The sequence below is a fragment of the Motacilla alba genome, chromosome 8, assembly GCF_015832195.1.
Source record: "Motacilla alba alba isolate MOTALB_02 chromosome 8, Motacilla_alba_V1.0_pri, whole genome shotgun sequence".
Classification (NCBI taxonomy): Eukaryota; Metazoa; Chordata; class Aves; order Passeriformes; family Motacillidae; genus Motacilla; species Motacilla alba.
Window position 1 is genome coordinate 23,462,835 of NC_052023.1, and position 21,617 is coordinate 23,484,451.

The window sequence follows — 21,617 nt, forward strand, 5'->3', positions numbered from 1 at the left end:
ACCGTGTTCTCGGCTCTCACAGGAGAGAGGTTGTGGAAAATTTACTAACATAAAGCCAGCTAAATCTTTGCTTCTCCTACACAGGTTAGTCTGAAGACTGCAAAGGAGTTAGTTAGCTTTCTTCCCTTTCTAAATGCCTACTCCAGAGCAGGCTGCACATCTTTGTTTGTAGGATGGTTTGGTTTGGAAGGCTCCTTCAGAGATCATCCAACCTCCATCGTGGGCAGGGACACTTTCCACTATCCCAGGTTGCTCCAAGCCCTCCCTGTGCAGCCTGGCCTTGGACACTTCTAGGATGGGGCAGCCACAGCTTCTCTAAGCAATCTGTACCAGTGTCCCACCACCCCCATGATTCCTTATGCCCAATCTAAATTAAAATTTGAAAGATGTTTAAAATTACTGCCCCTTGTCCCATCACTATGGGCCCTGATAAAAAGTTGCTCTCTGTCTTGTAAGATATTAGAAGGCCTCCATAAGATATCCATGAAGCTTCCTCTTCTCCAGACGGAATGACAGCAATTTTGTTCTCAATTTTATTGTAATCATTCACCTTCAAATTTCTCTCATGTCAGATTTTGAGATCTGGGCCCTGTTTTTTGGTGTTGCTTTGCGAGTGACCTGGAGCCCTGGAGTTTTAATACCTGTTCTTTACCTCTCCTGAACCAGGTGCAAGTGCAACGGGCACGCGAGTGAGTGTGTGAAGAATGAGCTTGGGAAGCTGGTCTGCAACTGCAAGCACAACACCTTTGGGGTGGACTGTGAGAAGTGCCTTCCTTTCTTCAATGACCGCCCGTGGAGGAGAGCGACGGCCGAGAGCGCCAACGAGTGCCTGCGTATGTGCAGCTGCACCCGGGGACAGCCTGGCTGGGGCACGGTCCCTGCCTCTGCTGGCAGCCACAAGCTGGCCCTGCCTTCTTTTAACTTCAGTCACAGCCAGCATTAAGCACAGTTCATGGCACTGTTGGTCATTCCACTCCTGTCCTGTGGGAGCTTTCTGGTAGATCCTTAGGAATGGGCATCTCCTTTCGGGAGAAGGATGGGAACAACCCATCTTTCCCAAAGAAAGAGGTGGCCTGCAAAAATGTACAGGCTTGTACTTTATGAGACCCATGGGAAAAAAATCTGTTTACTATGCTGGAGTATAATTGGCCTTTCAAAAGCTCCTCGTTCAGCAGCTGATTTTTGTGTTTGGGTTATTGGTTTTTACAGTTGCTTGTAACCTAATTTCCAGACTGCAAATGCAGGTCTCTGTCACAGAACACCAATTTGCTTGGTGTTTTGTCCCAGACCACAGCTCCTGGTAGTTTACTTTATGGGGAAGCTTTTTCAGACAGAAAAGTTTTCTTCCTGTCTGACCTCTGTGTGTCTAGATAGGTCCCAGCTGTCTGTGGCTTCCCTCAATGGGCTGGTGAAATTGGGATGTCCTGCTGTCTAGGGATTTGCAATCCAGGGGAGAAGCTCTGATTACAGCGTGGGGTAGCCTCATGTTACCTTTTCATGCTTGTTTGGATGACAGGGATTGGTGGTGCTGTGTGGGAGGACATTTTGGCTGCAAGGGGCAGCCTGATGCTGAAAGAAGTGGGGTAGCAAATGCTGGTTCTCTTTTGGGCGTTGATGAGCATGGTCTCAAGTTTGTTTCAGGTCTCGGAGTGGTTGAAAGCTCCTTCCCCAGCTCATCTACAGCTGAGCTGCTCAGGGTGGGATTTGCACTGTGGGGACGGGCTGGTCACTGATAGTGCCGTGTCTTTGCAGCGTGTGACTGCAACGGGCGGTCCCAGGAGTGCTACTTTGACCCCGAGCTGTACCGCGCCACGGGCCACGGCGGCCACTGCACCTCCTGTGCCGGCAACACCGACGGGCCCCGCTGCGAGCGCTGCCGCGACAGCTTCTACCGCCTGGCCAGCGACCAGGGCTGCCTGCCCTGCAGCTGCAACCCCGTCGGTGAGCACTGCTGCAAGCACTAAACCCACCTCTTCTTTCCATCATGCAGCTCGTTGCCAGCTCCGGGGTAAAAGGAGGGTGGGGGTGTTTGGATGTCTTGTCTTTTTTTTTCCATGTAGGAAATGTTTATTGGGTTGTATTTTGGTTTAAGTTATCCTTGGATCTAAATGGAGTTAGGGTGACAGGGGCAGATGGGTCACCTCTGCAGCACTTACTCCTTTGAATGTATTCTGAAATAGATTTTTTTTCCATTGTGTATGTGTTACCCTAGATGCTCCCAGAACTAAAGAACTCATTTAAATTCTTAATAACCAAGATGATGTGAGTGGGTATTTCTGGAAGTTGTTCATGCTGAGAAATTGTAGTGAACTTTAGCTGCTGCATCAGTTTCTCCTACCGAGTATCCAAGCACTATAAATACAAACCAGTGAAACATTAAACACAGAATGGGGTGGGGTGAGATAAAACAAAGTAAACTCAAAATATGTAGTTAAACTCTTAAAATAAACAGGGACGGGGGTAATTCTGGCAGGGGAGTAAGTCTTTTGTTGTGTAGGGAACCACTTAACCTGTAAGGAGTGATCCCATAACTACACCAGCCCACAGCAAGTAGGGTGGAAGGAGGGAAAAGGGTAACATAGTAAAAATATGATGTGAGGTTTCAAAAGAGTAGCTGACATAAGTAATTGCTTGCAGCATGCCCTAAAAGCAGCCAGGGAGAGGTCTGCCAGGGTGCATCTCCTATCTAATTTTGTCAAGGAGTCATTCACTTGTGAAATTTTTGACCAATAAAGGCCCTTTCTTCTTCTGACTGCTTTCCTGGGTCCTTGTGTTAGACCTTATTTTAAGAGGGGTGTGGGCTGGTGTGAGCTGAGATGGTTGAAAGGTGCGGGGAGATGACTTCTCAGATCTTTAAGGACAGCTTTCAAAGGCCTTTATAACTTAGCCATTAGCTTGTATGCCATGACGCACTGACACCCAGGGTGTATTTGAGTCTCCTGGACATGTTTGGATTGGTATTTTTTGTCAAGTACTCTTTTTTCCTAAATAATCCTAAGTGGGACTGCAAAGGGGATTTGAACTTTGGCTGTATATGGTAAAGGTTTTGTAAGTTCTTCTGTCCCGTCCAGACTAATCATCTTATAACTCTTCACTTTGCTGTAATCTTCTGGTGTGGATTGAAGTGGAAACAAGCTACTATTTCTGTATATTAAAAATATTTTTCTCCTGCTCTAGTTAACTCTTGCAGTGCTGACAGCTGTGAGGCTGGCAGCTACATGGATGCTTGGGAGAAAGCATTTTGTCCAGTATGGATTAAAGAAACCTGCTGCTGCTTTATGTGCAAGATCACTTGAAGGGAGCAGTACTGACGAAGGCATCCTTCCACAAATGAGGGTTTTGCTCATGAGTTTACTAGGATTCATAGTGGTACACGCAGCCTTGTTCCAAAGAGGCAGTTTAGTCTTTAAATGCAGCTTAGGAATCAAGAAAGGAAATTGGAGTGTGAAAGGGAGAGGTCAGGGTAAGGGGAGAGGCTGATTACGGGGAGCACAAGGGATTCAGGGAATAAAATCTTGGAAATTACATATTGCAGAATAAAACAGATGTGGAATCAGAGGCATGCAAATGTAGCACTGAGGATGAAGCAGGAGAAGGCAATTTGAAGTTAAAATTATATTTTATATATAAAAAGGTGGGTTGGTAAGAATAAAAGCCTGAATATTGTTTGGGAAGACTAGACAACAGTTCATCTGTCTAGAGCTGCCAGGGGGAAAATCCCTGTGAACTAGAGGCAGTCTTTAGGTAAGGTGTTGCTCATCAGCTTGATGCTATGCTTCCCGCTTTCTTCTTCCTTATTTCTTGGCCATTTTGTAAAGCTTGAGTAGCTGATGGAGCCATGTGTGTGTGCTGAGGTGCCTGTCCCTGCTGTCCCCACAGGCTCCCTCAGCACACAGTGTGACAGCTACGGCCAGTGCAGCTGCAAACCCGGTGTGATGGGGGACAAGTGTGACCGGTGCCAGCCAGGGTTCCACTCCCTCTCCGAGGCTGGCTGCAGGTAAGGAGGGTTGTAAAAGTAAAACTAGGGTTTTTTTTAAAACTTTCTCTGTGTGGCTCTTACTGAACTCTCCTGACTCTCCCAGGCCCTGTTCTTGCAATGCTGCTGGCAGCACAGGGGAGTGCAACGTCGAGACAGGGCGGTGTGCGTGCAAGGACAATGTGGAAGGATTCCACTGTGAGAGGTGAGTTTTTCTTCCCATGGCTTTGTTTCAAGAATGAAAAACATTTGAGCGAGGACCTGGGGTTAAGCATCAGGGAAATTAATTCTCTTTCCTTCACATCTTCAGATGCAAACCTGGGTTTTTCCATCTGGAGTCCTCCAATCCAAGAGGCTGTACCCCCTGCTTCTGTTTTGGACACTCTTCAGTCTGCACCAGTGCTGTGGGCTACAGTATCTATAGCATCACCTCCAACTTCGAGTTTGGTAAATTTGAGCTTTCCTTTGTATCTCAGTTTGGGCTGTAGACTCAAGTCAGAAGCTATTAAAAAACCCCATCTCCTCCTTTTCTCTGCAAGACCACAAACCTTGGGTGAGCAGGCAGGTCTAGGATCCCTTTTTTGGAAGTGCTGGAGCTTCCATGTCTGCAGCTTGTTTGTTCAGATGGGGAGGCATGAATTCACAGCTCTGGCCTGGGGCACGCACTTATTGTACACCATGCAGTTGCAAGTGGGAATTGCAAATAGAAACTTTTTCTATCCTGAGAGGTGTGCTGACAAAGCAGAGTTTCCTCACTTCTAGAACCAAGTGAGGACTTTCTGACTGAGAGGATCAAAATCGCTTTAGATTCGAGGTTTACATGGCTCTGAATAAAATGCAGTTGTGTTTCCAGTGAGTCTGTAAGCCCAGGAAAAATCTGTTTCTTTCATGCAGTCAGTTTCATGAGTATGCATGTTTTCATGCTGCGTAGTCTGAAAAGAACATCTTTTTAATTACATTTCCACTGGATATAACAGTTCATACAAAGGCTGCAGCTCTCAACAAACCATAGGGGCCTGCAGGTTTTTCTATCTCTGCTTAAGCTCTTTAGAAAAGAAGGTTTTGGACAAGTAGTCATCAGAGGGTTCAAAGTCCAGAGGTTTCAAGTCAGCACTTGAGTAAGGGGCTTAAATTGGAAAGATGGTGTTTACTATCTAAATTGTTCTGCACAGCTGCTTTCCGCAGCCTGTCAGTGCCCACGCGCATTAGGTTAGCTAAGACACGAGCAACGTGGTGCAAGAAGTGTGTGCAAATCTTCATTTTCCAAGGGTGTTAATTCTAGCCTGTCTGATTCTTCAGGACAGGATGAGTGGCGTGCTGAGCAGCGTGATGGCTCGGAAGTCTTGCTGCAGTGGAGTGCCGAGACGCAGGATATCTCCGTTATCTCTGACACCTACTTCCCCATGTACTTCGTTGCACCACGTAGGTCATTCTAAAAGCATGGCTTTCTGTGCTGCTTGTGCCCTTTGTGTTCTGTTTCCTAAGTGTAAGGATTTCTTCCCCTTTCAGGCAAGTTCTTGGGCAACCAGGTTTTGAGTTACGGGCAAAACCTGACCTTCTCCTTCCGTGTGGACAGGCGGGACACGCGCCTCTCTGCAGAGGACCTGGTGCTGGAAGGGGCTGGGCTGAGAGTGTCCGTGCCTCTCATTGCCCAGGGCAACTCCTATCCCAGTGAGAATGTGCAGACCTACACCTTCAGGTACAGTGGGAGCGGCTGTCACCTGGCCCGGGCTGCCTTTGGCCTCTGAGCTCTTGAGGAAACAGAGATCATTAGGTTGAAACTTTTGTGGGTGATGTTGCAATAGCACAGCGCTGTTGCAAAGGGAGCTTTTGAGAGGGTGCAGCTGTTAGCAGCTGGAAGCTGTGCTGATCATGCTTGGCTCTTCTCCCCAGGCTCCATGAGGCTGCAGATTACCCGTGGAGGCCTGCTCTTACAGCATTTGAATTCCAAAAGCTTCTCCACAACTTGACTTCCATCAAGATCCGTGGGACATACAGTGAGAGAAGTAAGTCACTGAGCAGAATGTTGCAGAAGAGGGGGCAAACTCACTTGTTTAGTGCTTGGGTTGCTTCATTGTAGGGCCCAACCATAAACAGCTGTGGCAGCTTGTTTGGCAAAGCTTGTGCCAGTGGCTTTTCACGTGGCTTTCCTGTGTAGCATCTTCTCCCAGGCCTCCTGAAGAGGATGTGGGAAAGAAAAGTGTTGTCTTTGAATGTCTGAAAGCTGAATACTTAGCAACTGCTGATTCCTTGCTATAGACATGGGAATTTTTCTTTGTTTAATAGCCACTATCCTCCAATTGGTAAAAATACATAGTACAGAGGACTGAAGGAGGATGTAGGAAGTTTACAACACTTGGCTTTAAGCTTTGCTGCACTGGAAATGGTTACATCCCCCCTCTTTCTGGGTCTTGCCTTGACATGACAAATGGGAAAGACAAGGTCTAAAGTGCTGCCTGTGTAGAACCTGAGTGAAAGTTCCTCATAACGAAGATTTATAAAAATGAGCATGAATTAGAAGCAAAAGTAGGTCCTTAGATATTGCTGTGTGATGAAGAATTTTTGCAGAAAGATGCAAAGGATGAATGTGCATTTGTTAAAGGTGGGAAAACTGCAAGTGTTTTCAGAGGGGTGGCTTGTAATGAGGAATGTGGGGTTGTGAAATGGAGGGGTAGAAAGGTGTGAAGCAAACCATCCCTGAGTGCTGTGGCCCGTGATAATGTGTAGGAGCTGAGGCTGTGCTCAGTGCCCTGGAGCTGCTGCAGTGGTACAAACACAGTGGTATAAGTTAAAAGTCAGCTATGTTGTGTCTGGGCTCTGTTTTGCTCCAGGCAAGGGGCTGGGAGTAGAGGAGGGAAGTGCTGAAATGCCAGAGGAAGGAATGGCTTGAGAGGAATAGTTGAAGAGTTTGTCCCGAGGCGTGGTTTGCAGATGGTGTATTAAAATTGCTAGAGACACGGTCTGTTCTGTTTTGAAAGCCAGGAATTGGTTTTGGTATTTGATTTGGAAATGGAAACCATACACATATGTAAAATGTAACTTAATTTTTATTGTCTGTACTTGCTGTTCTCAGATTCTCATCTTTATTGTCATTCTCAGCTTTCCTACCCTGCATGCTCCCTTGGTGAGCTTTAGTGTGTCTTTGCTCATCTCTCTAAACCTTCCTGGAGGGTTTTGCATCTTGATTCATCTTACCAACTGCAAGCACCCCCCTGTCTGCCCCTCGTACCCTTCATTCAGCTGTGTTTGGGGAAGCAGTGATGATAGCCTTTGTTGTTACTGAGGGTTTGCCCCTTGCTGCTTTCTAGGTGCCGGTCACCTGGATGATGTCACCATCACAAGCGCTCGCCCTGGACCCGGTGTGCCTGTGGCCTGGGTGGAGAGCTGCTCGTGTCCAGTGGGATACGAGGGGCAGTTCTGTGAGCGCTGCACCTCTGGGTACCGCCGAGAGAGCCCAGGCCTCGGGCCCTACAGCCCCTGCGTGCCCTGCACGTGCAACGGGCACAGCGAGACGTGCGATCCCGAGACGGGTAAGAGAGCAACAGGGAGCAGCAAGAGCTGGTTCTTCTTTTCTGGGTTGGACAATGAAGCAAAACTCACGTCCCTCTCTGTTGCAGGCATGTGCAATTGCAGGGATAACACAGCAGGGACTCACTGTGAGAAGTGCAGCGATGGGTATTACGGCGATGCCACGGCCGGCACGGCCTCGGACTGCCAGCCCTGCCCGTGCCCAGGCACCTCGAGCTGTGCCATTGTGCCCCGCACCAAGGAGGTTGTGTGCACCAGCTGCCAGGCTGGCACTACAGGTGTGTTCCTACACAAAACATCCTTTTCTACATGCACGTGCTTGTGGAAATGTATCTCCTGCTAGTTCTTGTTCTCTGATCCACAGTGAATAGCTCTGAAAGCTGCTGTGACTTCTGGTTCAAATCCTTCACCCTTCCTCAGCCCTGTTTTCTGTCCTGTGTGAGGCTTGGGGCTTCACATGTTTTTCATGCCTGTTTCTTGAGAACAAAAGGCTTTATCTGCAAAGTCCGACCATTTCTGTGCTGTATAGGAAAGCCATGCTGCCTTCCAGTAGAGCTCTGATGATGGCATGGTGTTGGGCAGAAAATAGATTTAAAAGAGCCAGGAAGGCAGGTCAGACTGAAATAAAATTAGAAGGTGCAGTTTGCCAGCAAGTGAGGCACTACAGGATGCTTCCTAGGAAGAGCAGGAAGGCTACAGTGACTCACGAAACGCAGCCCAAGAATTAGAAGATCAAACTAGTGCTTGGCAATTTTAAGGAGAAATATGTGAACAGATACTGATCTTTTTTCTTAGCAATAAGCTGTGAAGTCAAAGCGTGTAACTGAGTTGTTAAGCAGAAACTTTTATTCTGCCTGCAAGCAGCAAGGATGATGGGCAGCCTTCATGCTTCTCTGCTGATTTCATGCTTGGCATGGCAGAGTCCAAAGTACAGAATACCTGTACATTCTTGAGTGCTTAGGAAAGCCTCTGACCAAGCACATAAGCAGCTCATAACAGGGGGTTCCTGTGGGTGCCACTGCATTGTGAACCAAAGCAGAATCCAGGCCCCAGGTTCCCTTCAGCTCAGGTGTCTGTAGCAGCTGATCTTTCTTGTAGCTATGTGGCTGCAGAAGAGTTTCTCCTGTCTCACACCACCTTTTTGGGATGTGAGGAAAAAGGGGGTTTGTTTGTGCAAGAACTGCCTAAGAAATGGAGCTCATAACTGGCTGGGGAGGTCAGATCTGCAGTAAGTGTAGGCAGCTGCTGAATTGGATGCTTCAGTGGCTGCCTGTGGAGGTTTGGCAGCTCTCATTGGCAGAGGAACTTCCTGGAGCAGTGATGCCCCACGGAACTCTACCTCTTGCTTGATTCTTAAATTAACAACAAATTGCAGCAAATAGGTTTGGCTTAAAGGCATAGGAGGGGAAGGAAGAATGGAAATAATTCATACTGCAAAGTTCCAGTGAAAAATCAGCTTGAATTTAGAGATGAGGAGGGATTTGTGTCCGGCCCCAACAGAGGGATGAAAGGGAAGAAACTGAAGAGTTTACTTTTCAGAAGGGGTGGCAAAGGGGATCCACGTGAGATGGCAGCAAAAGACTTTGTGCTGCAGCACCCGTGTCTGTGTTGTGTCCCAGGCAAGAGGTGTGAGCTGTGTGATGATGCCTATTTCGGAGACCCCCTGGGCAGGAATGGTGCCGTGAGGCCCTGCCGCCTGTGCCAGTGCAACAACAACATCGACCCCAACGCCGTGGGCAACTGCGACCGCCAGACCGGCGAGTGCCTCAAGTGCATCTACAACACGGCTGGCTTCTACTGTGACCGCTGCAAGGATGGCTTCTTCGGGAACCCCCTGGCCCCTGACCCCTCAGACAAGTGCAGAGGTGAGGCTTGCTTCTTGTTGCATTTAAAAATGGTTCTGTCCCCAGGAGCTGCTGTCGGGCTGTCACTTGCGCCCGTCAGCAGCAGTGTATGGCTTTACCCTGATTTGGTGGTTTGAGCTTGCTAAAATCCTTGTGTTTGTGGGCACACAGTGCTGTCAAAGCAAAAGCACGGTGTGATGCAGGGGCTGGGTGGCCGTGTGATTTGGATCCAGGCCCATTAGGGTAAGTACCAGCACCACAAGGGATTTCTAACTTTGTGCATGTTTCTCCATACCTTTTTATTTTTGCAGCGTGTCACTGCAATCCCTACGGCACAGTGAATCAGCAGACGATCTGCAATCAAGTGACTGGGCAGTGTGAGTGCTTGTCTCACGTCACTGGGAGGGACTGCAGTGCCTGTGAGCCCGGATTCTTCAACCTCCAGAGTGGACGTGGCTGTGAGAGGTGAGGTTTGGCTTGGCTTGGGCCAGAGACCCTGCTTTTGGAGGGTCTGTGCTTACATTGTACAGGAATGTGATGTTTGTCACCAGTAACAGGTGTGCCTCTGCCGCTCTGGGTGGGGAAGAGCAGTGGTCAAGTAGCAGCTACTACGGCTGTACAAAAAGCCCGACTTATAAATAGCTTTATAAAGAGCTCTAAATCAGGGTTTTAAATAGAAAACTGCCACATGACTTCATGATTGTAGCAGGGGCTCTTGGGTTCTTTTTTTAGTGCGGGCAGCAAGTGACCTTGCATGGTTCAAAAGCTCAGTGCCTCGCCTGCTGCATCTTCACAGCAAGAAAAGCGGCTTTTGGCAAATGTAAATGTTGAGCTGTGCTCTTCAGAGAGACACTTGGCCCCATGTGTCCCTTTTGTGTTACATCTGACGTGTGCCTGCCTCCCCCAGGTGCAACTGCCACCCGCTGGGCTCCACCAGCGGGCAGTGTGACATCCGGACGGGGCAGTGCGAGTGCCAGCCAGGCGTCACCGGCCAGCGCTGTGAGCGATGTGAGGCAAACCACTTTGGCTTTGGCTCTGAAGGCTGTAAACGTAAGTCTGAGGGGCCAGAGCAAGGCAGATGGGAAGGATGTTGCACACCCAGCCCTGTCTTTGCTTTCCTTCTGCCTCTGGGAAGGTGTTTTGTCACCTTGCTCTTCATCACAGCAGAAGTTGGCACTTTTATGTCCACACTGTGCCTGATGAAATTTGATTTCTGTACTACAGCTTATCCCCTTCTTCTTTTGTTACCTTTTTCTTGTCTGACTTACTAGATATCCAAATTAGTAGATATCTACTTCTCCTTGGTGTAAATATATTCTCTGCATCTTGCCCTCCAACAGTCCTGTTTCCTAATGTGTCCCTGCACAGTTACTCTGCAGGTGGCCTCAGTATCCAGGTTCTGTCGTGAGAAGCAGCTGTTCTTGTAAACGTGATTGCAAAGCAGGTTGATCCAAACTTTCCTCATTGATATCCCTGCCTGTAAAGAGCAGCAAAACTAACTCTAGATGGTTACAATGCAGTGGGGTAGAACGATGCCTTGTGGGAGAGGTACTAGCAACACTGAGCACACACAGTGAATGATGGATCCTGCTTGTGAGTAGAAGCACTGCCATCAGGAGGGAGGTCCAGCTGTGGGTTTGTGCCCCATAAATCTTGCAGATGCTTTAGGGTATTAAGCATATCCTCTCATCCTGTGAGTTTTAGGGTGTTTCTGCCTCTTCTGCAGTCTGACTGAGGTTTAACTCCCCTGCAGCCTGCGACTGTGATCCCGAGGGCTCGCGGTCCCTGCAGTGCCGGGAGAACGGTCACTGTGAGTGCAAGGAAGGCTTCGTGGGGAGCCGCTGCAACCAGTGTGAGGAGAACTACTTCTACAACCGCTCGTGGCCTGGCTGCCAGGAGTGTCCAGCCTGTTACAGACTAGTGAAAGATAAGGTAAGGCCACAGGCACTGCTCTTGGTACCGCTGGAGATGGTGGCACGTGTCCGCTTGTGCAGCATTCCGGCCCGTGACTGTTGGTGGTTGCTGAAAGCAGAGTGGCTCAAGGTGCTTTGCTGTGTCAGAGCTGTGCTGTGTCCCTCTCATGTAGGTGGCGGAGCAACGTCAAAGGCTGCAGGAGTTGGAAAATCTTATAGCAAATCTGGGTACCAGAGAAGAAACTGTAACTGATGAAGCCTTCGAAGAGCGGTTGAAGCAGGCAGAAAGAGAAGTTACGGAACTGCTCCATGAAGCACAAAAGAGCAAAGGTGAGTTGACCTCATCAGCCATGGACCAACTAAATGAGTTCTTTGCCTGATGTTCCTGTTCCCTTTGGAGACAGCATGTTTTATTTCAAGCCAGTTCTGTGCTCCAGGATTGACAGCAATTTCAGGCAGCACTGAGTCAGTGAATGTTATTATCATAGCAGTAGTGGCCATGCTGTTCTACCAGTTGTCTTTGTTGTACAGGGAAGTAAAGATCTGCCTCTAGCTCTGCATGGATGGAAGTGTTTACGTGTTATCCTCTTCTCTCGATGCAAAGGAAGGTTTTATTTGTTAAACAAGCAGGAAACTTCCCAGTATACTTATTATGCTTTAAATTTGCTCAAACGTCTTGGAATCTTGTTGTTCTGATCATCAGCAATCAGAATGAAGGCTTCAAAATTCTGATAGCAAACTTAATTATGCCACCATAAAGTGTAGAATATTCTGCAGAATGCTGTTTTTCCTGTTAAACTCTGTTTCAAATTGATTCTTGTGCTGTTGCCACTACCACAGGATGTCTGTGAGCAGGATGTTTGTCATGTCTGTGACAGTGGTTTGTCCTAAGGGTCTCTTTAATGTATAAGATGATGTGTGTTTTGGAAAAGAAAACCCTGAAGTACACTATTGACTTTGCAGGAAAAGATGTTCCCCTGGGAGCTGGTTCAGTGATTTCAGACCATTTTGGGAAAATTTGTCCCTTCTGTGTGAAGCTGGGAAAAAGCTAACACGCATCTAATGCTGGCATCTGCTTGGGAAGATTCCTGCCAGAGAGAATGGTTGCTTAAGCTTTTCTCAGCTTTAGCTGAGGTAGATTTTTACTGCCTAGATAACAGTCCCACATAAGGGGGTAGCAGGGTGGGGATTGGAGAAAGATGACGGAATGGATTTGGTTTTGTGGTGGAATTTTTGATCGCTCTCTCTATCTTGGAATCATAGAATCATTTATTTTGGAAAGATCCTTAAAATAAGTCTAACTGTTCCCTGGCCCCCAGCACTGCCCAGGCCACCACTAACCCATGTTCCCAAGTACCACATCCACCCAGCTTTTAGATCCCTCCAGGGATGGTGATTCCAGCATTTCCCTGGACAGCCCTTTAAGTGAAGAAATTTTTCCCACTATCCAACCAAAACCTCCTCAGGCACAGCTTGAAGCTATTTCCTCTCATCCTGTCCCTGTTCCTTGGGAGCAGAGCCCAACACCCTGGGTGCACCCTCCTGTAGGGGAATTGTGGATAGCCAGAAGGTCCCCCCTGAGCCTCCCAGGCTCAACTCCTCCTAGCTCCTTCAGCTGCTCCTCGTGAGACTTGTGCTCCAAACCCTTCCCCAGCTCCAGGTTCTTCTCTTACTAAGAGGGCAAGGTAAATGCCACAAAACCTACCCTTGCAAAATCTGTGCACAATACTGGAAAAGTTATTTCTGTTTTTCTGTGGTAGTATGTTTTTGAAATTTGTCAAATGTTCATTTTCAATACTTGAGATGTGCTGCAAGGTCAAGGTATTTGACCAGTCTTAATTTTGGAGCTCTGTGGGCTTCTGCTTGCACTTTAACACTCTCAGCTTTTCCAAACTAACTGCCTTGGTTGTGAGGCACTTACATACCTGTGCTGTGATGCCTCCATTATTAAGATGCTGTTGTGGGGAGTTACCTAATGGTCCAAAAATTCGGTGAAGTGTGGTTGCCTTATAAATCCTACATATGTGAGAGCCAAGGCTCACAGCTTTTGCCAGCCCTTTGGTTTGAGGAGAGTTTGGAGTGGGTTTGCTATTCCACACAGCTCTTGGCTACTCCATGTGGAGCTCCTTGGGTCTTTCTTTGGAGTAGCCATTGTTGCCCTGAGTGTGGAAAAATGTATGTCTGCACTATTCATCCATCTCTGCTCAAATTCTAGGAGATAAGCTAAAGAGAATTCACCAAACAGACGTTTTGTACCTATTGAGGAGCAGCTCTGTTGTCATTTTAAGTCAATGAGAGAGATAAAACATGATTCTGAGCACAAAATCTCCCATCAGAGTCAGTTCCAACACCTGGCAGGATTGTCTTATTAGCAGTTAATGGCTTTTCATTTCTCCTGTTTGGTGCACATTCTGATTATGACTTTGATCTCAAACTAAGTGACTTGTGAAATGGCTTTGCCTGGTTCCCTTCCAGTAGGGGATTAACCTACCAACGTGGTGCCTGCTGTGGTAAGCTGCTGCTCCAGCTTCTCTTCCTGCTCTAATTAATTTTGCTTCCTCTCTTTTTTTTGTCCTGTATTTCAGATGTAGACCAGGGCCTCATGGATCGTCTCAAAGACATCAACAGCACCTTAGTGAGTCAGCTCAACAGGCTGAGGAACATCCAGGGCACAGTGCAGGACACGGAGAGCCTGGCGGAGCAGGCCCGGGTGCGGGTGGAGGACACTGAGGACCTGATCAGCATGGCTTCTGAGATGCTGGAGAGGGCCAAGATGGCAGCTGACAACGTGGTGAGTGTGCTGCTGAGATCCCACACAGCTGGGACAGGCTGAGGGCCTTTCCTTCTGTGCCTCTGGTGTGTTTCTCCACTTGCTCTCTCCCTCAAACAGTAAATTTTCATCAAGATCGTGGGAAATCAATGAAGTTCACCACTGTCAGTCACAGATAGTATCTTAGCCCAAACCAACATAAAAGTCTTAAATAAATATTAGCACCGTTGTTTTTCAAGGGGTAACCAGGGGTGGAAACTGCATGGACTTAAGAAAAACATACAGAGAAGTGAGAAGTAGGTTAGACATATCTCTAAGCATTTAGATCATGACAATAAATATTTAAAGCAAATACAAATAAAAGATGATAAAAGAGCTTTAAGGGTTTTTTTTTTTCCTTTCTTTTTCTCTTCCAGTCCATTACACCTCCAGAGCAAAGCGGGGACCCCAACAACATGACTCAGTTGGCAGAAGAGGCCCGTAAGCTGGCAGAAAGGTAGGCTGTGGCAAGACACACTCGTCATGGCTTTTGTCAGGGCCCTGCTTTTCTCTGCAAGGGGAAAGCAGAATTTCATTTGCTGGCTACGAAACACACACCCTTTGCTGCTTAAGAGACTGCTGCTGTAGGATGATAGCTTTGTAGCTCTGAGGGCAATCATTGCTCGTGTGGATGACAGACATGGCAGCCATCTTCCATTACGAATGTTTCAGCATCTCCCAGATGTAAACCTGGGGGAAGGAAAGAAGGAAAAGTAAGAGGGAATATAATCAAGAGCTGAGGATAAAAACTATTGGCTAACAAATCTACTGGCATTATTTTTCTTTTGTCATCAGGCACAAAAAGGAAGCTGATGAGATTGTTCGCACAGCCAAGGCTGCAAATGATACTTCCACGGAAGCCTATCAACTGCTGCTGAAAACCCTGGCTGGAGAAAACCAAACTGCAATTGATATTGATGAGCTCAACCAGAAGTGAGTCAGTAACAGAAAATTGGTTTTATTTCCTGATTTTAAAGCAGAGCTTAAAACTAAGGCAACCCTCTGTATGCTTTGGATTTTGTGGGAGGTGATTTTTGATTTCTTAGCCTCTCCACTCTCTTACTAAGTTCAATTCTACAAAAAATGCTGTTGCATAACTGGATCCTGGGGGATTTTTTTAGGTACAACCAAGCAAGGAATATTTCTCGAGACCTAGAGAAACAGGCCAACAAGGTGCTTGCGGAGGCAGAGGAAGCTGGAAACAGAGCCCTGCAGATCTATGCTAATCTCACCAGCTTGCCTACTGTGGATTCCACGGGGCTAGAGGTACGTGTGGGCACCATCACGTGCACTACTTCCTGAGGGTTGCTAGCTTGCTGGCATACCTTGCATGTGCTCTGCTAATGTTCTCTGCATAAGATCGCTCTGTGGGTTTTTTGTCCATCTAGGCATAATCCAGTTTTTTGCTGGATAATAATAATAATGCATGCAATTGCAACATTTATGCAGGAGATGTAAATGCAGAAAACCACCTACATAAACCCCACCTCCCCCAGTTTCTGAAAGACAGAAATCTGAAATGTTTGCCAGACGTCTTGGCTTGAATGTAGAAGTGGAAAAATTTACCACCTGTTCAGGAATTCTTTAACATTCAGGAATCTCTGTGTGTGATTTCCACCTGCAGAATAAAGCAAATAAGATCAAGAAGGAAGCAGAGGAACTGGATCAACTAATTGCCAGGAAGCTGAAGGATTACGAGGACTTGAGAGAAGATATGAAAGGAAAGGAGCTAGAAGTAAAGAACCTCTTGGAAAAAGGGAAGACAGAGCAGCAGGTCAGTTCCACTTTGTGCAGGCTTTTGTTCCCTGGGAAAAAAAACCAAGGAAGACAAGTAAGTGGCCAGATGCAAATGATTTTGTGTTAATCTTAGTGTTATTTATTGATTATAAGAATGCTGAAGAACGGCCCCAAAAAGGCGATGCAGAAAGAGGTTAAAAGCAATGGCTTTAAGGCTGTGTGGGAAAATAGGAGATATTTGCCAGATGTGGTGTCAGCTTTGTATTCAGAACAGTATTCCCAAAGTACATACACTGATCTGGTCTCAGAGGAAGCACTGCTCTTCTGGATGGTGTTGTTTGAGGCTTAACAGTGCTTTTTCATACACTTGCATGATTGTCCTTCAGAAAGTGGGAATACATTGGTACATGTCATGTCTCCTCAGACTGCAGACCAGCTCTTGGCTCGAGCAGATGCAGCAAAAGCCCTGGCTGAAGAAGCTGCTCGGAAGAGCAGTGGCACACTACAGGAGGCCAATACCATTCTCAGGAACCTGAAAGGTAAAGAGGAAGCACTTGGAGTGAATCCTTCAATTCCAGTGTGACAAGTCACTTGGCAGTAGGATATTCTGGTTACAGAGGCCCTGCTATTGCCCTTATCTAAGTGTTGGGTGTGTTCTTTTGGCTTGTTTTTCTTTAAAGGAAAGGTATAAGCATTTTCAGGGACTGGAAATTTCCTTTTAACTTCCTTATTTAGCACCAGAAGATGTGCAACAGGGAGAGCCGACCCCCGTTTGCTCTTCATCCCTCAAATGTCAGGGCAGCAAAGCCTTGGGTAGCTTGGTCAAAGGAGCATCCCAGGGCTCTTCTGGAGCACGTGATAAGGATCTGCTTTGCCCCCTTAGATTTTGACAAGCGGGTGAACGATAACAAGACGGCAGCCGAGGAGGCGCTGAAGAAGATCCCTGCCATCAGCCAGACCATTGCAGAGGCCAACAACAAGACTCACCAGGCAGAGCTGGCACTGGGCAACGCTGCTGCTGATGCCCGTGAGGCCAAGGCCAGAGCAGATGATGCTGAGAAGATTGCCAGCTCCGTTCAGAAGGTGGGTCTGCTGCAGCTCACCCCCTCTGAGATCCTGCTGTGTGATTGCATGAACTCCTGTCGCAGTATTTCCTGGTGAGCCCCGTGTGCTCTCTGCTGTATTCCCCACTGCAAATGCAAAATATGACAAGATAGGAGGTCAGTGCATTTTGATGAGAAGAACTGAAGGAAGTTCTGCCCCTTCACCACCTTTTTCCATCCTCTCCCACCTGTTGGCTGCAGAGTGCTGCTGCTACCAGAGCCGAAGCCGACAAGACCTTTGCTGATGTGACAGGACTGGCCAGGGAAGTGGATGACATGATGAAGCAGCTGCAGGATGCAGAAAAGGAGCTGAAGCGCAAGCAGGCCGATGCTGAGCAGGATATGAAAATGGCAAACGAGGTAAGTACTGCTGGCAGGTGACAGCAGTGGCTAGGAGCTGCCTTCTCCCTGCTGTCCTGGCAGTGAAGGCTTTCCTCCTGCTCTCCTCTTGCAAAGACAGTGCTGGGTCCAGCCAGTATTCTGACTCTTCCAAGTTTTAAGTGGGACTGAAAAGGAAACAAGTCCTGGTGCATTAGCATAGGCTCCCTGCTGGAATTTGAGAGCTACTTTTCCTTTTATTATAGCTAAAACCTGACTGTACTAGCCCTACTGATTCCATCCTGCCCTTTACTGCAAAATCCTGCCCAGTGTTCAGGGATCCCCATCCTGCAATACTCAGAAAACTGATTACTTAAAGATTGTCAGGCTTCTTCCCAGCCCTGTGATAAGGATCTTAGTGCAGGATCTCACTCTCCTGGGGTGAGAAGGCAGTGATGTGGTTACTAACTGCAGAGCAGAGGCAACAGTTTTGTAATCCCTACACTTTTTTTGTGCTCTCCTTGTTTTTATATCCTACAGGCCTCACAGGCTGCCCAGGAGGCAGAAGACAATGCAAGAAAAGCTAAGAACTCTGTGAACAGCCTGCTCACTGTCATTAATGACCTGTTGGATCAGCTAGGTAGGACTGTCTGTAATGTGCTGTATGCCTTTGAGTGCTTTCCTGATGTGTGCTGGGTTTCCTGCCAGTTTTGAAAAGCCAGATGGATCTGTTGATGTCTTGAAATGGGGTTTGTGTGCTTTTGGCAAGGACTTTGGGATTTTTTCTTTCCCGAGTAGCCTCAGAGCTTGTTCAGCAATGCTCTGTGTTGGTTTTCAGCAAACTGAAGACTTCTTGAGGCAGTGGAGATGTCACCCATATGGTTGGTCCTGTTTCAGATGCTGTCTCTAGAGGTGGCCTGATGGGGGTCTGCTGTGGGCTCAGCTGGGTGAGCACCCAGGCTGTCAGAGGTTTTAATGCACTTCACTGTTTGCTTCTGGCTTTTCAGGGCAACTGGAGACGGTGGACTTGAACAAACTGAATGAAATTGAAGGTACCTTGAACAGTGCCAAAGACCAGATGAAAGATAGTGACCTGGACCAGAAAGTGTCTTTCCTTGAGAGAGAAGCCAAGAAGCAAGATGATGCGATACAGGCCTACAACAGGGACATTGAAGAGATCCTGAAGGACATTAGCAACCTGGAAGACATCAGGAAGACCTTGCCATCTGGCTGTTTCAACACCCCGTCCATTGAGAAACCCTAAGGGTGTGCTGGGGGTGGGGGGAATCGCCCTGGTGAGTGGTGGTTCAGCCATGGAGTGCCTTAACACACATTGCCTTCTCCAAATCCCCAACTCTTCGCTGCTCGCAGCCACTGTTTCCTTTCAAATCAGGATAAGTTGAAAGTTTTTTTTGTTGTTTTTTTTTTCTTTTTTTTTTTTTTTTTTTTGGTTTTGTTTTGTTTGGGGTTTTTTGGTTTTGTTTGTTTGTTTCTTTGTTTCTTTGTTTGGGGGTTTTTTGAGAAGCAAATTAAATATCCGTCTTTGGGCATCAAAGGGGTTTTTTTATATAGATTGTTTTCCTGAGCACTCCACCTTTGCCCCTTCCTCAGACACAGTTTCCCTTTGATTAGTGCAAGGATGAGAGATGCTCTGGACTCTTTATTCCGTGGTTCAGAAATAACCATGTGAGCTGTGTACAGCAAGGCAAAACTAACACAACTTTCTCTCCTGTCTTCTCCCTTTGACTGTAAACTCCTCAGTCCTGGAGCTCTTTGTCCCTATGAAGGAAGGGGATGGCTACCAAAGTATTACTGTAATGGCCAGTATAGCTGCACTCAATTCAGATCCTTCTTCCCAACTTCTAAGCCTGTGAATTTATTTTTTTCATCATTACGTAGTGGCCAATCCAATAGTGCTGGTAGCCTTTGGCAAAATAGTTGAAGCCTCTTTCTGAAATGCTTTCTTTGATGATGCATTGCTGTGAGGAAAAGGCAGCCTCTGATTAGGGCTCTTTGGGAAGATGGGATACTGGTGGGTCATGGCAGCCCCACTTCTGTTCTGTGGAGAAGTTTTGGGTCTGGTCTGAAAGCTGCTACCTGCTGGCTAATGCAGACTGTCAGAGTGTGGAAGCCACGAGCTGCATTCCCATCTGTTGCTACTGAACTTCCAGAGGATCTGGTTTTCTGGGCTTGGAATGCTGGACTGACAGATGAGTTTGTTGAAGCAGGACAAGTCTTGCTGAAGAGGAGAGCTGCCATCCAGAGCGTTCTGACAGCTGCACTGGCCTCCATGCTGAATGTCTTTGGGTGGGGAGGGAAGGGGGCACATGAATGGAAATGGAAAGGTCTTTTTTTTCACCCCATCTTTTTCCTGAAGGAGGACAGTGGGATTTTTATCTCTCCTGCCATTGCTGTGGCCTTTTGCCTGTTTCAAAGCTGGGAGGAAGAGCTGGAATTTCCTGGTGCCCTTCTTTCTTTTTGCCTCTGAATCTCCCGGTCACCATAAAGCTGCCACAGCACAGGGACCTCAGGCCAGGCTCAGGTGGCAGCTCTGCCTTTTACACCACTCCCACGGCTTCCCTGCAGGCTCCCTCCCCAGGCAGTGCTCGCTGCTGCTGGGTGGGAGTGGCAGGGAGCCCCTTGCTCCCAGACAAGAGCATCCTCTGCAGCTTCCTCCTTGCCTCCAGCCTGGCATCCCTCCCCCCTCTCCCTGAGATCCAGTATATATCTATCCTTAAACACTATGCAACTTTGTACGTTTGCGTAGCGGGGAAGAAATTATTATCTGACACACACTGGTGCTAATAATTATTTCAAATTTATGTTTTTTGTGTGAATGTGATTTTTTTTCCATTTTTTTTTATCATGATTATAGTGTGAGGAAGTCTCTCGTGCGTGTGTATGTGTGTGTAAATATACTCAGCCAGATTTCCAGAGTGGCACAGCCTGGCCTCCTCCATGTGCTTTCCCTGTAGCCATTGGGCGGGTGCACCGTGTATCGCTTCTCTCTGTATCATCATTCCCTTAAAACTTGGGATTTCTCCTAGCTGGGCTCCTGCTTGCTTCCCTCTATTGTATCCCCAGCACCCATCCATAACCACTTTGCTGTCGGGTGGATGCCTTCCAGCCCTGTCTCCAAAGCCAGCCCTGCTCCCCGTGGTGCCTGCAGCAGCCAGTTCTGTGTCCCTTGTGCCCTGGGATGCCGTGCCAGGAACGGAGCAGGGGCTGTGGCTTTGCAGCTGAGCTGGGAGGAGCTGTAGCTCTGTTGGGAGACTGGACCAGCGCTGAGGCGGTCAGAGAGCTGCGTTTGGGGACATCTTGATACCACTGTGCAAGGCAGGAGGCTTGGTGCAGACAGTGCTGCTGGGCAGGGGCTGCTCCTAGCAAACCCTGCATGGCTCTTGTATCCCTTCCCTTGATGATTGTGGGATTTCCCTCCTGCCTGGAAACACCTCTGGAGGAGAGCTCCCTGTGCCTGCACACACAGGGACATGGGTCACTCTGGGAAGATAGCTGTGACCACATCACCTCTGCCAAGGCTGTGAGAAGAGCAGATGTGTGCATGCCCTGGCTGACCTCAGGCCTAAGGTTTCCTGCTCTCTTGTGTTGTTGTTTTTTTTGTTTTTTTTCTTAAGCTGTTTTTAACAGAATTTTATTTTTAAATAAAAAAAAATCTTTATAAGCAATCTGTTAATCAGTACTGCATTACAGCCATTATTCATTGTATAAGTCCAGTTATTTCTTTACGTAATGTGATGATGTGACAGCTGCTGGTGGAGTGCTGGGTGTCATGGGTGACACGTGACATCCCTTCATCACCTTATTCCTGACTGTGGCCCCCTCAGTATGTGCCTTCACTCCAGCTTTTTTTGCCTTAATCTGTGGTCTTGCTGTCTGGGGCGGTGAACAAAATGCAACACTTGCAGTTTTTATGTATAAAACAGTATTTCTTATTTATAATAAAGTCTGAATATTTGTAACCCCTTATACCTGGAATTCTGTTGAGCATTACTTTATTTTTGGTGGGAGGATATTGATGGTGACGTGTCTCGGTTGCAAGATTCACCTCTTGCTCCTTAGACAACCTGGTTTGGTCTGGGAACAAGAGAGAAGAAACTTGGAAATGCATGTGGTGGGATACAAATGACAAGGATGATGGTTTTTCCTTGTGTCACTGCTCCACTGCCATAGCTGTGATGGATTTTAAGCTGCTGGTTTTCCAGGGCTTAAAACCAGACCGTGGTGTTGGTGCTGATGCTGTTGGAGTGGCACTGTCTTCCTGGGAAGCCCTGAGGAACTGGGGGGAGTTTATTTATGCTGTAAGGGAAAAATCCTTTTTACTAAAGAGGTGGAAAAGGAAAAGGCTTCTGGGAAAAGAAAAAAAAAAAA

The 21,617-nt window shown here is 47.5% G+C and overlaps 1 protein-coding gene across 1 annotated transcript in view; it reads left to right on the top strand.

Annotated features, from left to right (window-relative positions):
* LAMC1 (laminin subunit gamma 1) overlaps positions 1-21,215 on the top strand; it is a 67,649-nt gene extending 46,434 nt beyond the window's left edge. The window contains exons 4-28 of the mRNA XM_038143944.1: positions 667-833; positions 1,753-1,941; positions 3,880-3,997; positions 4,083-4,181; positions 4,287-4,423; positions 5,276-5,398; positions 5,486-5,675; positions 5,870-5,982; positions 7,285-7,506; positions 7,594-7,782; positions 9,124-9,369; positions 9,660-9,813; positions 10,256-10,398; positions 11,102-11,280; positions 11,435-11,591; positions 13,847-14,052; positions 14,448-14,527; positions 14,866-15,003; positions 15,192-15,336; positions 15,695-15,844; positions 16,232-16,346; positions 16,691-16,890; positions 17,112-17,270; positions 17,769-17,868; positions 18,236-21,215. Coding sequence (XP_037999872.1) covers positions 667-833; positions 1,753-1,941; positions 3,880-3,997; positions 4,083-4,181; positions 4,287-4,423; positions 5,276-5,398; positions 5,486-5,675; positions 5,870-5,982; positions 7,285-7,506; positions 7,594-7,782; positions 9,124-9,369; positions 9,660-9,813; positions 10,256-10,398; positions 11,102-11,280; positions 11,435-11,591; positions 13,847-14,052; positions 14,448-14,527; positions 14,866-15,003; positions 15,192-15,336; positions 15,695-15,844; positions 16,232-16,346; positions 16,691-16,890; positions 17,112-17,270; positions 17,769-17,868; positions 18,236-18,492 — 3,976 coding nt within the window. The 3' untranslated portion in view covers positions 18,493-21,215. The remainder of the gene's footprint in view (positions 1-666; positions 834-1,752; positions 1,942-3,879; positions 3,998-4,082; positions 4,182-4,286; positions 4,424-5,275; positions 5,399-5,485; positions 5,676-5,869; positions 5,983-7,284; positions 7,507-7,593; positions 7,783-9,123; positions 9,370-9,659; positions 9,814-10,255; positions 10,399-11,101; positions 11,281-11,434; positions 11,592-13,846; positions 14,053-14,447; positions 14,528-14,865; positions 15,004-15,191; positions 15,337-15,694; positions 15,845-16,231; positions 16,347-16,690; positions 16,891-17,111; positions 17,271-17,768; positions 17,869-18,235) is intronic.
* The last annotated feature ends 402 nt before the right edge of the window (positions 21,216-21,617 follow it).